The 16,127-nt window shown below is 55.8% G+C and overlaps 1 protein-coding gene across 9 annotated transcripts in view; it reads left to right on the forward strand.

The window, feature by feature from the left end:
* KCNAB2 (potassium voltage-gated channel subfamily A regulatory beta subunit 2) overlaps positions 1 to 16,127 on the forward strand; it is a 96,782-nt gene that overhangs the window by 56,548 nt on the left and 24,107 nt on the right. For 7 of the 9 annotated variants that reach the window (XM_032627591.1, XM_032627619.1, XM_032627643.1 and 4 more), the window contains 2 exons: positions 12,652 to 12,695; positions 13,500 to 13,537. In XM_032627591.1, coding sequence (XP_032483482.1) covers positions 12,652 to 12,695; positions 13,500 to 13,537 — 82 coding nt within the window. Of the gene's footprint in view, positions 1 to 6,307; positions 6,543 to 12,650; positions 12,696 to 13,073; positions 13,109 to 13,499; positions 13,538 to 16,127 lie in introns of those variants that run through there. The other 2 variants (XM_032627665.1, XM_032627654.1) reach the window with 2 other exon arrangements.

Here is a 16,127-nt window from a genome sequence, read left to right on the forward strand (position 1 = left end):
TCTGTGTCTCAGTGTCCCCATCTGGAAAGCAGAGACTATAGTTACTTCCTCACAGAAGTGTGCTGAGGACTAAAGGAGATAGTGACGGAACTTAGGGCTCCCGGCTTGGCTCCTGGTGGGAGAGAAACCCCAGTCTTGGAATCTCATGGGCGGAAACAATAGCACCTGGAAAGCAGATGGGAAGGGAGCGGGGAGGGAGGTGGCGAGACGAGCCGGTCACTCGGGACGAGCTGTCTTGCAATGATCGGGGGGGTCCCTCGTGGGCCCCCGTGGAGGGCCGGCCCAGGACCCTGGCGTCAGCCACCCATGGCATGCATTCGTACTGGGTCTGCTTCTGCTGGCAGTGGCCACTGTGCTGGGGCCCAGCGGCGGCCCCAGGCCTGGAGACAGCCACCCATCCCTCTGCGGGTCCTGGGCCTCCCGCCCCAGCTCCCCTGCCTTTACAGGGACATCACAGCCTCTCCCTCCCCTGTGTCGGGCAGGGACGGGAAGGGCTGAGCGATCCTAACACAACTGCTGGTGTGTGGCTTTGTAACCAACACACAGCACAACTCAGTGTCTCCCAGGCGCTCCTGGCAGCGGGAATCAGGGGGTCACCTGTTAGCAACGCGGATCCTCAGGCCCTGCCCAGAGATTTGGGGGATCCGCCCCCAAGAGGCTCCTCTGATTGGGCAAGGACAGGAACCCTGGCTGATTGGCTCTCTGCCGTCCACCTGGAAAGGCGGGGGGTCAGCACAGCTCAGTCAGACCCGCAGACGGTGCCAGGCAGCGTCCCCACCCTCACCCTTTAATCTGGGGGTCTGAGAGCAGGAGCCTCCGCTGTGAAATGAGGGCGGGCCCAGCGTTAGTCTCCCTCCCTCGACCTCTCTGTGCCTCGGTGTCGTCCAGTGAACGGGAGAATCGCAGGGCCCAGCTGCAGGCTGTGGTGGGAACTTAGCGAGCTGCTCGCAAAGCGCTCGGCACAGTGGCTGGGGCGCAGCGGGCACCGTGTGTGTGTTAGCGCTGTGGCCGTTGTCGCTGTTGTTATGCCTCCAAGGTGCTGCTAAGGTTGAAAAGAGAAAAGGTGCAGGAAGCGCTTACTCTGGCCTGGGCACAGCCACTTAGTACAGGGCAACAGCTAAGAAGCAGGAGGGGCCAATTCACGGCTGAGCCGCCCTCCTGCCTTTTAGGGCGGGTAACGCTGGGCGTGACTGGGGCGTGAGCTCCCAAAGGAAGCACAGCCACAGCACTGAGCCCCCAAGGGGGCTTCCGCTCTCACGTACCAGAGGACACCTCCTCCAGGAAGGCCACTGGTCTGCCACCCTTTGCTCTCAGAAACCTCAGGGGCCAAGGACCTCCCATCCCACTGCTCCGTCAGGGTGGCCCCCAGCTCTTCAGCAGCTGCCCCTGCCTTGGGCAGGAAGTCCGTGTTGAGTACAAATCAGGACACAGCACAGTTGGGGCAGCCTTACTGATACAGGGGAGGCACCCAGGCCTCTGCAGGGCACAGCCGAGGCTCGTCCTCATTCCTGAGTTGCTGCTGCAGTCCATGCTTTGAAAAGCCATCTTTAGGGAATTCCGTGGTGGTCAGTGGTTAGGACTCCCCACTTTCACTGCTGAGGGCCCGCCTGGTCCAATCGAGGGGCACGGCCCCCCCCCCAAATTTAAAGCCATCTCTAAAACTTCTACTCCAGGCCTTGAGGCTTCCACGGGCCTCATTCTGTGCAGGGAGGGTCCTGTCCCCCCCTACTGTGAACCTGTCACTGTCTTGGGGGAAGGATCTGGCTGGGCCCCAGCTTTGTTATCTCCCCATCCCTCACTGGGACAGCTTCTGTCCCGAGAAGCTCTCTTTGGTGGCACTTATGGACGCGGCAGAGCTTTTAATTGGGGTGGCCGCCCCTCTGATGGATCACAGCAGGAACCAGCTGCTTTGTTTTAACAATAGCGGGTACTGGAGAGGCAGAAAAAAACCCAGAATCTGCTGTGGATCAAAATCAACCATCCACACTCGATGTTTCTGCCCAAAGCCCATTTCAAGTCAACCAGCCCGTGTCTGGGACTCACTTCTCCACCCAAACGTGTTTGAAAGGAGAGACCCTTTGGGAGTGACATTTTACTGTGGCAAGTTCGGGTCAAGGTCTTAAGCTTTCAGCTTTCCATCCTTGTCTAATTCTTGTGATTTTCTAAGAATATTATGAGTTGTGACCGCTGTCTGGGGCACATGAAAAATTACGGACTCTGGCCAGCTGTGAAAACCCACCTACCCGACTTCCCCTCTTGGCAGTTCTCTGCTGGACCCAGAGACACCTTTGTCCTGGATTCCCTGGGCGGGTTCTGAGGTCAAATGTCCATTCCCATCATCCCCACAACACGTTACAGTGGGATGGAGTCGGGGCTGGGGACTCTACCACCAGGCCAGGCCCAGGAGGTCCTGCGAGAGTAAAGGCTTGACTGCTGCTGAAGTCTGGGAGGGCTGCTTCCTGCTGTGGCTCCCAGGCCCCTGGTGTCACTGGGGAGGCTGAGGTCGGCGACACTGGAGGAAGGAAAGGTTACTGGTGCTTGCGGGGGCGGGGGACTGCTTCGCACTGCATGTACTATCTCAGCTGATGCCAGAGAGGTCGACAAGGATTTCAAAGCAGAGAAACAGGAAGGGCACTCCCACAAGGCACAGCAAGAGTGAAGGCCCAGAGACTTTTTTTTTTTTTTTTTTTGTGGTACGCGGGGCCTCTCACTGTTGTGGCCTCTCCCGTTGCGGAGCACAGGCTCCGGAACGCCGCAGGCTCAGCGGCCATGGCTCACGGGCCCAGCCGCTCCGCAGCATGTGGGATCTTCCCGGACCGGGGCACGAACCTGCGTCCCCTGCATCGGCAGGCGGACTCTCAACCACTGCGCCACCAGGGAAGCCCAGGCCCAGAGACTTTTGAGGTCATTGACATTTTTTTTTTTTTTTTGGTAAATACACCCATTTAAAGCATCCAATTTAATGGTTTTAGTACAAACAGTTGTCCAAAAGTCACCCGTTTTTTAGACATTTTCATCACCCAAAAAGAAATACTGCGCCCACATTAGCTATCGTTCCATGGTTCCCCACTCCTCCCAGCCCCCAGCAACCACTAATCTACCTTCTGTCTCTATGGATTTGCCTGTTCTGAACATGTCATATGAATGGAATCGCACAATGTGTGACCTTTTGTGACTGGTTTCTTTCTCTCAGCATGCTGTTTGCAGGGTCATCGTGTCGTAGAATGTATCAGTACTTCATTCCTTGGTATGGCTGAGTAACATCTGCTGTGCGGCTGTAGACCGCATTTTTTATCCATTCGTCAGTTGATGGACGTTTGGATTTGCTTCCATTTTGGGGCTGTGATGAGTAAGGCTGCTGTGGACATATGTGTTCAAGTTTCTGTGTGGGTGTAAGTTTTTAGTTCTCTGGGTACATACCTAGGAGTGGAATTGCTGGATTGGGGGGGCGGGGTGAGGCGGGTGACCTTTTACACACTGTGGTGACTAAGTCTTTGTGGATCTCTCTTAAAGCTTAAAGCACACCATCTGGTTAAGAGCAGCCCCGGAGGAATAGTAAGATGCTAGCCCTTGTAGGATCTGACAGTTTGCCAGAGCACAAGAGAACAGTAGAAGGTGGAATGAAGTAGGGGATTTCCACATCCTCTCAGCCAGTGCACAGCACCACTCAAAGCTCCTGGATAGGGGCTTCCCTGGTGGCGCAGTGGTTGACAGTCCGCCTGCCGATGCAGGGGACACGGGTTCGTGCCCCGGTCTGCGAGGATCTCACATGCCGCGGAGCAGCTGGGCCCGTGAGCCATGGTTGCTGAGCCTGCGTGTCCGGAGCCTGTGCTCCGCAATGGGAGAGGCCACAACAGTGAGAGGCCCGCGTACCGAAAAAAAAAAAAAAAAAAAAAAAAAGCTCCTGATAAAAATACAGCTTCCCAGGCCCAGCCCCGGAGCTACCGATTCAGTAATCGTGGCTGGGGCCCAGGAATCTGCATTTGCAACACGCTCCTCTAGCATCCTGGTCAGGTGGTTGAGCATCCCTGCCGTGGGCATGAGCTCCACGAGCCTGGGGAGGAGCGAAAGACAGGAGTCTTTGCCGCCTGCAGCCTCTTTGGCAGGCCTGTGGGCTTCCTGGGGGCCAAGACCTGCTGTCTTCAAGTGCAAGGTTCCAGCAGGTGGGAGGGCCAGCACGGCAGGCTGTCCTTCCTCCTTCCCATCCCCCCACCCACCCAAGGGGCACAGGAGGGCCCCACCCTACCCTGAGCTCAGGGACCCAGGCCAGCCAGGCCCCGAGGTTTTTACAGGCAGGTGGAAGAGGAAAGGCAGAGCCGGCCTGTGGGTCCTGAGGGGCCCCACTGGCCTCCACACGTAGCGTCTGTGAGCTGCCAGGGCCCCCGGGCAAAGGCACCAGCTCTGCCCCCCAGGCCTCTATCCCCAAGTCCAGGTCCCCACCTCACGGGTGGTTACTGCTGCCGAGTCAGGCCACGGGGAGGACAGAAGGGGTGTTCTTACTGGTGGGGATGGGGGAGGGCCTCACACAGGGGTCTATCCTGACTCCATGGCCAGAAAGCCACTCCCTTCGGCCGAGGGACCGTGGGAGTGCTTCCCAAGGACCAGACCCCTGTGTGAGTGCTTTGCAGGCGTGATCTGGCCATGCCTTTGTGACCTGCATTGGACACAAGAGCCCTGAGGCTCGGAGAGGGGGGTCACTTGCCCAAGGCTGCCCAGCTCAGGCGCAGGGAGGCTGGGACTGGAACAAGGTTTTATTCTTAACTTCTGTGCCAAGAAGGCAGGGCCAGAGCTGAGAGCAAGTTCAGCCACCATCTACTGTGAACATCTCTGGGTGGATTCCTCTCTGGGTCCCGTCAGAGCACAGGGTGGACAGCCAGCAGTGTGGAAGGTTCCTGCAGAGCCGAGCTGGGAGGGACAGCGTGGTCCTCAGGCCAGCCCACCTTATTCTGGCAGTGGATACCCAGGGAGCCAGAGAAAGCAAGACCACCCGCCTGGGATCACACAGCGAATTAGCAGCAGAGCCTGAGCTAGACCCCTGACCACCTGCCTCCATCCACCACACTTTCTCAGCCCTTCCCGCAGGGCAAGATGAGATCCAAAATGCAGCTTGGCCAGGGCCACCCTGCAGAGTGAGAGGCGCATGCTCGGGTCAGAGGGCAAAGCCAGCCCTTCCTGCCAACGGGGCATCTCTCTGGGTTTCAGGAAACCCGTGAGCTTTGTTCTGTCTTCATCCTGATCCCATGAGTGTGGGAAAGGCGGATGGGGTAAAGCAGGGGGATCTTCATCCATCAATTCATTCACCCGTCCATCCATCCATCCCATCCATCCATTCACTCCAGAAGTATTTACTGAGCACATGCCGAGAGCTAAGTACCGTGCAGAGTGCTGGAGCTTCTCAGGTCTCTGACCCCTTAACCCCGGGCTTCTTTCCTAACGTCACCTGCGGCATTACCATCTAGACAGAATGGTCCTCTCTCCTCCAGATTTCTGGTGATCCGACTTCTTGTGCTGACCTTGGTGGCAGCCCCACTTTCCTGGGTGGGAACCACCAGGGGACAGAGCTGGCCAGGCCAGCTGCCTGCACGCTCAGCTGTCCACCTGGCTGCAGTGCCTCCCTTGTGCGGGTCCCGGCTGAGCAGCTGTTAGCCTGGAGCGCCGGCGCCGACCTCCCAGGGATCGGCCAGGGCGATCGGGGCGGCTTGCGCATCCGCGTCATTATAACGAATCGCCTCCTGCACCTCCCATGCCTCTCGCCGGTCACCTCGTTAACTTGGTGGGAGTCCCAAGAGCCACAGTGCGCAGAGCCAGGGGTGGACGCCAGGCTCCGTCCAAGAGACTCGGGGAAGCCTGGAGAAGCAGCTGCTCCCCGAAGCCCTGGGCTGCCACCCTGACGGGAGGTGCCCTCCCTCTTCCTCCTGCCTTGTCAGGGGACAGCGGTGCCGCTCATTGGTCGTGAGTTACTGGCAGCCCAGCCCTGCCGAACACAGCTGGGCTGGGGGCTCGGGCGGACAGAGTCGGACCAGGGCGGGGCAGAGGAAGGACCCGCAGAGAAGGGAGAGGCAATGGCACCCTCCCCACCCCTCGATTTCTGAGTTCTATCTGATCAGGTCTTTTCTAGCACATTTCTGGAAATTTCACCCCCTTCCACCGGAGAGCGCACAGGCTTTTCTGCGTCAGAAATCTGCACTCCTGAAGCAAACGCCTGGTGGCTTCTTCACCTTCTGGTTAAAGTCTTGTCCCAGGCGGAGCAGGGCTTCCAGGGGCAGGTGACTTCAGAGCCCGGAAGGAGGGGGGACGTGGCCAGGAGCTGAGCGCCGGAAACATGCAGGTGTCCTTCGTGTGCTCGGAGCATGGCCTCAAGGGCCGGGGCCCCGAGGAGCGTCTGGGCCGGCCGGCAGCCAGCAGCCCCAGCCTGGGCACCTGCAGCCATTTCCGCGCGGTGGCCATGGTGGCCCGGAGCCTGGGACAGCTGTCGGTGCAGAGCCTCCTGAGCACAGGCGAGGCCAGCGTGATGCACTCCGGGATGAAGTATAGGTACGCGCGCGGGGCGGCTGTGCGGGGCAGGGGCGGGGGCTGCCCTCCCACCCCAGTCTGGGGGAGCTTGGCAGATGCGGGGAAAGATAAAATCAAGGCTCAGGGTCAGGTTGCAGGGGGTGATGGTGCCTTTCTTTCCTTCTGCTCGTTTGTTTCTTTTCTTGGGAGGGCTCACTATAGCTGAGCCCCCCCCCCATATTGGACACCAAGTAAAGCTTCCTCTTTCTGGGAACCCCGTGGCACCGGCCACAGACCCCTGCCCTCCCCCTGGGCACACAGGCCCCAAAGATGCCCCGTGAGTGGTCTGATGCCTTTGCAGCCAAGCCACCTTGACAAACCTCAGTTTAATAGGCAGGGATACTGGGTGAACCATGTGATGGAATTAGATCTTCCCCCAGCAACTGAGCCTGACCCCAGGCCTGGGCTCCTCTGCAGGCAGGGCTGATGCTCCACAGGGCACAGAGCCGCAGCCGGGGTTCCCTGCTAAGGGCTCAGTCCAGGCTGCTGTGTGTCCCTCTGCTTCGGCCAGTCCCCCCCCCACTCTGGGTACGCTCGCCATGACTAGTACGTAGAGAGCGTGCAAAGCACCAGTGTCAGGGGGCAGGGGCCTTCCTGCTGTTCCTTGCATGCCCCCCTTGCTCCGTCCAGAGCCTTGCTCGGGTGCCCGGTGGATGTACCCACGTGGAAAAGGAGGGCTGGCTTTGTACTGAGGCTCACCAGGCTAGAGGTCTAGCCTTTCTCACTCATGAGTTTCTCTGCACTGAGAGCCTTCAGCGCTTCGAGAATGGTATTGTTGGGGAAAGGGGAGTTCTTACAACAAACCGTCTGCATGAGCTGGAAAAGCTAAGTTAGGTCCCTGGTTCCCAACTCTGCTCTCAGTGACTCAGATCTCACAGGCCAGCCTCAGAAAAAGCCGCAGAAGAGTCTGGTTGTGTTTGAGAATGTCTGGGTTTCTAGCTGGTGTTGGTGCCAACTTGAAAAGTATTGAGAGAATGGAATCTTTAACAACTGAGCGGTGTGGCTTGAAACAAAACCAATGCCTAGAAGTTGGACCTCATGTGAAGGAGCTGTGTCATAAGTCCCAGGCATCCTTGAGACGAATTCTGGAATAACTGGGTCCTTCTGCGTCTCCACCCGTATCCTTTCCTTCCCTGGTCCTTGGGGGACATTTGACGTTCTTTTATGGGCCTCTGGGGTACAAGGCTTTTGTTCCCATTCTCTAAATTCAGTGAGGACAGTCCAGAGCAGAATTCTCTCTTCTAGAAGCTCTGGTGGTTTATATCTTTGGTTCAGTGGGAATCAAAGGCTAAGAGTAAACAGAATCTATTTTTAGTTTAGATTCGTGTTATCCGCTGGGACTTTTAAGTCAGTCCTAGGATATCAAAGGAGTTAGTACAAGTGAGACCATTTCCAAAAATACGAAGCACCCCGTAAATGGAAAATGTGGCTATTGACATGATTTCCCTCCCAAGCTCCTAAGATCCACTGAGGATTAGATATGTCAAGGAGCCTGAGGGCTTAAGATTACTGTATGCCTCTGTGTGTGTGCATCTCTGTGTGCATCTGTGTGTGTGAGCACACATCTCTCCGTGTGTGCACCTGTGTGTGTACATGTCCGTGTGTGTACCTGTGAGTGTGCATCCCTCCACGTGTGCATTTGTGCGTACACCTGTGTGTGCGCATCTCTCCACGTGTGCGTCTCCGTGGGTGCACCTGTGTGTGAGTGCATGCATGTGAACGTGTGTGCGTGTGGCACACGTGGAGGCAGGGAGGGCAAGACAGGCAGTGTGGTGGTCGTCGGGCCAGAGGGTTTGCAGTCTGAGGAAGTGGGTTCAGATCCCAGCCCCAGCTCCTCCACACTGGGGGACCCCCGCCTGTCCTTACACATGGCAGGGCCCTGGGAGCTTTTCGTGGCAGCGGCAGGAGGAAGGTGGGTTCATTTCCCTGTAGGGTTTGTAATCTCATATCAGCTGAAATGGGAGCCAGAATCCAAACCACTGGATCCCCTCGCAGAGCATGAGGTGCCTGCCTTGGGGTAGCTGTCTCATGGGGTTGCTCCATAATGACTGTCCCAGAGCCACAGCCAGGGTGCACACAGGTAGGAGCTGCAGGGGGACCTGATCCAGATCTGCCCCAATTCTGACCACCTCCTTCAGAAGCTAGCCCTTCACAGTGACGCTGAAGGTGTGTGGCCTGCCCCAGGGTGCCACATCCTTGCCAGGGGTGCTCAGTGCGGGGGAAGGGGTACACCAAGCCCCGTGAGCAAGGAGAGGGACCAGCATTTGATCCTGAGGGTCTGGCCCCAGGGCCTGGACCTCTCAGCCCCACGTTACGCCAACAAGCACCCTGGGACCCTGCAACTGCCGGCTACAATCTGATAGCAAAGACCCCGAAGTCCAGGCCTGTCCTTAGGGAGCCTGGAGCCTGGGGGCTGAAAACAGATAATCCCCGCAGGGTGACAACCAACCAGAAAATGCCCTGGCAACCCTGTCCATCAAGCCAGCTCACCAAGACCCAGTTGGCTTCCATCACCTGAATCATAATTTTTGTCCTCCGCCCAGAAGGCTGAAGGTAAAGGCCCTGAACAGCTATTTTTACGGGATTTGTAATTGCCCGGAGGTCTGAGGTGCAGTGTTTAGGGGTGCAGCGCGTCGGGGTGCTGCGTGATGGGCGTCACTGTCTTCCTCCAGCAAAGGTTAAATCCCTGAGCCCTCATTAGCCATTTTTCCAGACCCCAGTAGGGACATGAGGCAAATTAATAAACGACTAACGTTATTGGGGTTGAGAGATGTAGCCAACTAGTTTATCATGATGTCAGGTTTTAATTAGGGGAGGAAAAGCTATAGGAAACGATCTTCGCGTGTTGAAAGTTTCGAGTGGCAGCGTGTCACCAGCCCTGGTCCACCCGCGGCTGTGATCTGCTGAGCTCTGCCACCCCCACTGAGCTGCCGTATTTCTAAAGCTCCTAGCCCTGAGATCCCTGTCCCTTCTCGTTCCTTCTCCCGAGGCCTGGCAGCGGATGGCAGAACTAATACCATCATTTTAACAGGGAAACAACTTGAGCGGGGTAATTGCAGCGTCGCTGGGTGTCCTAGTTTTGCTAAATTATTCCTGTGGGCGGTGGGTGGAGCTGCAGCTGCATGGCCAAACACTCTACGTCCCGTCCGAGGAAACGCGGAGCCCCTTCTGGTGGGCGAGGGGGTGTCACCTCTCCTCAGGCACAGGCGCTGGTGGGCTCAGCCTGCTGTCCTGCGTCCTCATCTGTCTGCTGCTAAAGCCGCCCATCCCCTGAACACGCAGCTCGTGCCAGCACTTGGTTCCACTGTGATAAAGGGCAGTTGCAGGAGGACATGCCTAGAACTTGACCTTCAACAGAGCCTCGCCAGGAAATTGTTCCCCCACCATCACGCAGGGGGGGGGGGGGGGGGTGGTTTTGCAGAGGCAGGGGCTTCAGCCTCCCTTCCGGCACCGGATTTATCTAGACCTAACGTACCCAGGCCTTCGATGCCTGGGCATTGCAAACAGTGGTTCTGAAGGTTTTTGTGTCTGTGAGCATTTCCAGGCAAGGAGTGTCTCAAAGGGGTCCTGTGACCCCAACAATCGTTTAAGACCACTGATTTCAACTTTTAGTCCATTTGGCTCCATTACCAGACTGCTCATAAGCAACGTTCTAATTTCTCACCACAAGCATCTTCTAGCCAGTGTGAGAAAATTTACCTAACCTGCTAAATGGAGGCTGGCCTGATGCAGGGTCTAATTGGTGATGTCATTGTGCTTTTCTTTCTTTCTTTTTTAATTCCTTTTGAATTCCAATTTCCTCAAACACAAGAATACACAAGTTTACTCTCTGCTTAGCAAGCGACATCAATCCAAGCATGGTTTCAACTTTATAAGAAAACTCTTGAAGAACGTGTGTGACTACTCGGCCCTTGAATTTCATGCATATTGTATTTGAAAATCTCTCATAGCAAATCTGAAGGTAAATCAAGAATATTCTAAGTATTTTTTCCCAGTTTTTTATTTTTGAGATTAATTGACCCATAACATTGTGTAAGTTTAAGGTACAACATAATGGGCCTGATACATTTACCTATTGTGAAACGATCACCACAGTCAGTTTAGTTAACATCCATCACCTCACATAGTTACAAATCGTGCCTCTTTCTAGGGTCACAAACCAAGTGTCTCTGGGTCGGAATACGCAAGCAGTGCTGAGGGCACTGCTTTTCACTGATTTATAGGGGGAAAAAAAACAAGGGGAAACTTCAGTTCCCTTTTTAACACGGTAACATTTAAAGCCTGTTGGATTTGTCCGTTGTTGTTCCTCGTTTAAGGAAAGGGCTGCTGTCCCCCGTTCTGTGCTCTGTGACCCTGTGCCCCAGGCACATGTGTTATCCCATTTCATCCTCACGGCCACCCCCTGAGAGAGGCAGCGTCTCAAGCCCATTCTACAGACGAGCCCACCGAGGCATCAGGCAGTTACATGACATGCCCAGGGGCAGGCATACAAGCCTGGAAGGTCGAAGCAGAATTTGAACTCCAGCTTCAGAGCCTCTGCTTGTAGCCACTGCCCATCTGCTCCCCTGCCCGAAAAAGAAACCAGCTGTGATTATGTCCTCAGGGAAAAATCCCAGCATTCCCTGTAGGAACGGTGGGGCCAATGGCTGGGCTGGTTTTAATGGGAAATTTAACAAGAAAGCTGGGCAGTTTAGAACGACGTTAAATTTGGTTGGCAAACTGTTATCAACTGCTTACAAAGTTTATTCTATCCACCCCCGACCAACGACCACCTGTAATGTGGGCAGGGTCCAGGGATCTTGTAACCGGGGAAACCCAGGCTGCAGAAGGGTCACAGGTGGGCCCATGTCAGAGAAGGGCAGGTCCCGCTCAGCCCCACACCTGCTTCCCAGGGGCCACATAGGGTAGAAAAACAGGACAGAGCATCCACTGAAGTTAGAAATGCCGGGCGGCCCTAGGGAAGGAGGCTGGGGTTCACCCACTACATCTCTCACAGCTCTCTGGCTTCCCACTGCCTAGAAGGGTATCGCACCCCGGGCTGGTCCCAGGACCGGGATGCCAGCAGTGGGATCTCACGAGGGAAGTGGACTCCCGTTCTGCCACTTGTCAACCTCACCATCTGGGCAGCTCCAATAAAGGGCCGGGGCTGCGGGGAGCACGCCTCCGTGGCTGGGAGCATGTTCTCAGAGCCTGGTGAAATCGCAGGTCCAGTGTGCTCTTCTGTAAAACGGGAAGATCAGGAAAAGAGAAGCACCTGCCCCACAGGGCTGTCGGGGGATCAGTGACCACCCGGCCTGTTGCTGCCCTGTGCGGGATGGACAGGCCAGGACGGACCGGCATCCCCAGCCCTCAGCAGGGCACTGCTGCCCTCCATGACCTCCTAAGGACATTAATGACAGCCTGCAGCTCACCCACGTGGACCCCAGGATGTGCCCCATCTGGCGGGTGCCTCAGGGGGCCTGTGATGGAGCCCTGGACAGTCTGTTCAGCTGTGGCCACTGGGTCTGATCAGGACGTGTGCTGCCAGGGGATCTTGCTCTCGCCCTCCTGAGCGGCCCTGGCTGGGGGTCAGGCCCGCTCTGGGGCCACCAGTGCCCTTCAACAGGGCTCTCATCTGCCCCCACTTCCTCCTGCAGAGAGACAGGGCCCAGGGCATGTGTGGCCCAGGTGATGTGGGACTAACTTCTCCTCCACCCCTCGGAGAGAGGGAGTAAAGATACACAAAACCACAGACGTGACACTAAAGAAATGGCAAGAGAAGGCTTCTTACAAGAGGACAACCTTGCATCCGGGCCACAAGGCCTGAAACCAGTCTTGTTTCAGCCCATGAAATAAGATGGAGTCCATTCCCATGTTTTCTCCCCGAGGTGGCTCCCGGGGCCCTGCCGTGGTCACAGCGTGGCCTGTGCCAGCAACGTGGCTCTGCCCTGGTTGGCCCTTTACCCCCAGGGTGGGCTAGGCAGCAAGGCCTCTCTCCAAAGGACCCCTTGCCTTCAGAGCCTCAAAAGAGGATGGGTGGGCAGTTCGGGAGGCTGGGCAGTAGAAACAAATGGGTTCTGCCCTGGCCGCTGAGAACTCACGCCACGTTTGTTTTCCAGGGAACCTGGGCAAGTCGGGCCTCCGGGTCTCCTGCCTGGGGCTCGGTGAGTGTGGGGTCCTCTTGGTCCACTGGTGCGCAAGGAAGCGGGGGTGGCAGGAAGGCTGGGGGTGGGGGAGGGAGCTGCACCCAGAGCCAGGATTGGGGAGGGGGAGGGAAGATGCTCGGTTGCCATGGTAACCAAGAGGCTGTTGGGGAGGGGCCTACGAGAGGGAGGAGGGCAGAGATGCAGCCTTAGCAGGGGAAGTGAAGGGGAGTACCAGGGCCCTCTGCACACACAGCCCACTGCCCAGCAGCAGAAAATCAGGGAAGCACCCTGCCCCCGGGGAACCAGCATCTTCCTGCCTTACGTGACAGATTCCCTCATGAGGGGCACTCAGATTTTGCCCTTTTTCTTCTTTTGCCAGATATGAGCTCTGTTCCCAGATCACGCTGTCTCTCCGCCTCCACGGTGCACACGTACACACAACGCACACACACACCGCCCAGCAAACGCGAGGGCATGGCTGTCAGCCCTGCACATCTTCAGGGAGACAGCCCTGGTCCCGCTGCCCACGACATGTCCCTGGAATAGGAGCTGCAGTGGCTTGAGCGCCAACGAGCATGTCAAAGCCCTGCAGTCAGCTGCCTGCTCTGGGCACTTACTGTCCCCTTGGTTCCTTGGCTCCAAGAGAGGGGAGACATGCCCCAAAGGCCAGGTGTCCACGCATGCCAAGCACACGCTCCCGCAGAGCGGCGTGGCAGCCTGTGGCTGCCCCACTGCGCCCTGCAGCCTGAGGTCCAAGCACCCTGGGGAGAACTGGGCTTCCCGGGGCCATTCTCTGACCTGAGCCTGTATCTCTCCTATCAGGAACATGGGTGACCTTCGGAGGCCAGATCACGGACGAGGTAAGATGGGGCTCCCTCGTTCCCCCAGGCCCCGGGGAGGGCCGCCCATAGCCCAGGCACGTGGTAAAGTATGCGAAATGCACCAGGTAGTCGGTGCTCAGGGCAGCCGCCTTGGCTCCCCTCCTACTGTTTCTCCAGGGTGCCCTGGGGGACAACAGGAAGGGTGAGCACCGTAGTGGCGCCAACACCCAGCAGGCTGGGTGCACTGGGGCTTTAGCAAGTCCCTTAAAGTCCAGAAATCAGGTTCCTCACCTGCAGAACACCTATCCCACGGTTACCAGAGGAATTCAGGGAGAGCACATTTTCCAAATCATCAAGCCCGATGCAATTCTCTGCCACTCCTACAGAGGATGCGCTCGTGAATTTGAAACGTCAATAAATATCTGTTGAGGTCATTTAGAATTTAGATCCTGGAAATTTTGCTGCAAAACGAAGACCGAGTAGCTGAATGTTTGACCAGGCTCCTAACTGGCCATGCCCCATAGCCATCGTGAATGGGATGCACTGCCATGGGATGTACTTGCTGGGGCTTCTCTCTCCACAACTGGGGATTCAGTGCAGCCAGCGTCTGTCCTGGAGAAGACAGTGTTCCCAGGCTGGTGTGGCACTTCGGGGCAGGGAGTGAATATCGTGGAAGTGGGAACAGCGGTTTTGCTCAGAGAGCTCTGAACCTCTGCACAAGAAGTTGTCTTCATGTCTGCTCTACTTCCTATTGGAAAGATTGCATTTAAAAACGAATAAGTGAGTTCACTTGAGACCTTGTAACTGTGATTGCTCCGTTATTTTTTCAAAGGGAAAGCTTGGCTTCCATCGAAATCTAGATGCATTTAATTTGCATTCCCGTTCCTTTGTCTTTATGACAGTAGCTGTGGTAGAACTATTTGCCCTGGCTTTAAGGTTCTGGGGGCTATCTCAGGTAAAGTCAGGAGTTTTTAAGATGCAGGGAATTGTTTCACCTTCAGCCACCAGATTGCTTCCAAGCACCTAGAAGTTTGGAGCCCCGGAGCCCACGTGGTCTACCCCAAATAAGTGTGTGGTGTCTAATTCGCCTGTTACCCTTTCGATGTGGAAGAATTCTGTGGAGGATGTGACTTCATTTCCTAATGGCATTAGCTACGCTGTGTGCATTGTCCTTGTGGGAAAGATACAGAGAAGTGGCCGGATGGTAACCGTCCAGTTAGGTGACTTTTTCACCCACAGATCCATGACACCCAAAGAGTATTGATTAATGATCCAGTGGCAGCCACAGCTGGCTCCGGCCTCCACCGTGGCTCCATCAGGGACATGGTGACATGTCTGAAGATGATGGAAGTCGTTTCGAGATGACACAAAGCTGGGAGGACAGCGGATACAATACATGACAGATTCGGGGTTCTAAAAGATCCTGGCGGGTGAAAATGATTGAGTGAAAGAGCCAGTGGAATTTTCCTATTAAACCCTATAGTTAGTGTCCCAAACAATCAACACATCAAGTCTGAGGGGCCCACCTCTCCGCGGTTCAGAGGAAGAATGCCTGGATTTTATCCCTTAGCTGGCTGCCAGGTCTGCACCAGCGGGGTTGGCGCCACAGGAAGCAAGGACCCCCCTGGGCTGCAGAGAAAACACGTGTGCTGCCCAAGCCCAGAGCGGCGCAGGCTGGGACCCCGCTCCGGCCTGGGTGACCCCACCTGGAACACTGTATTCCTTGCAAACTTCATGTCCAAAGGAAGGCGTTTGGCATGCCACAGAATCCAGACACAGAGTCCTGTTTTTAGAGTTACCTCCTGTGTGCAGGATGCCAGGCCCAGATGCCAGAGAGACACAGAAACAAGGAACTGGTGGGTTTACTATGGCAAAGTGGCGTTCCCCCGCAGGACTGAGGAAATGTGAGTAAGTGATGGCCTGGGGGCCACATCTGGTCCCCAGCCTGGTTTTTTTGTTTTGTTTTGTTTTTGTTTTTTCTTTCTTCTTAAATACATGAAATGTAAAATTTGCCATTTTAACCACTTCTCTTGTGGGTTAAAATAAGCATAACGTAAAATGTACCACGTTAACCATTTTTAAAATATACAGTTCAGTGGCATGAGTACGTTAACTTTGCTGTGCAACCATCACCACAGTCTATTTCCAGCATTTTTCTTCACCCCAAACAGAAACTCTGTACCCATTAAGCAATAACCCCCCAGCCCCAGGTAACCTCTCATCCACCCTCTGCCTCTATGAATTCCACAGCCCGTTTTTGTAAATAAAGTTTTATTGGCAGGCAGCCACGCCAGTTCGTTTACATATGGTCTGTGGCTGCCTTCATGCTATGAGGGCAGAGTGGAGTAGTTGCCACAGAGACCATCAGCAAAGCCTAAAATATTTACCCTCTGGCCCTTTACAGAAAAGCCTTGCCATCCCCGGTCCTATGGGGTCACAGCAGCATCTGCAAATATCTGTGGGTTGTCGTCCCAGGGAGGGAGGCTTCTGTGGGCTGGGCAGGGACACGGGGAGCAGACGGTGTTAGTAAACCTCAGATCACGTGGCCAAGTACCAGAGCTGCCCCGGACAGAATCATCTTTCCAAACTCTAGTTCAGTGCCCTTTCTGTGACCTCACACAGCTGCTCA

The sequence above is a fragment of the Phocoena sinus genome, chromosome 1 (genome assembly GCF_008692025.1).
Source record: "Phocoena sinus isolate mPhoSin1 chromosome 1, mPhoSin1.pri, whole genome shotgun sequence".
Lineage (NCBI taxonomy): Eukaryota > Metazoa > Chordata > Mammalia > Artiodactyla > Phocoenidae > Phocoena > Phocoena sinus.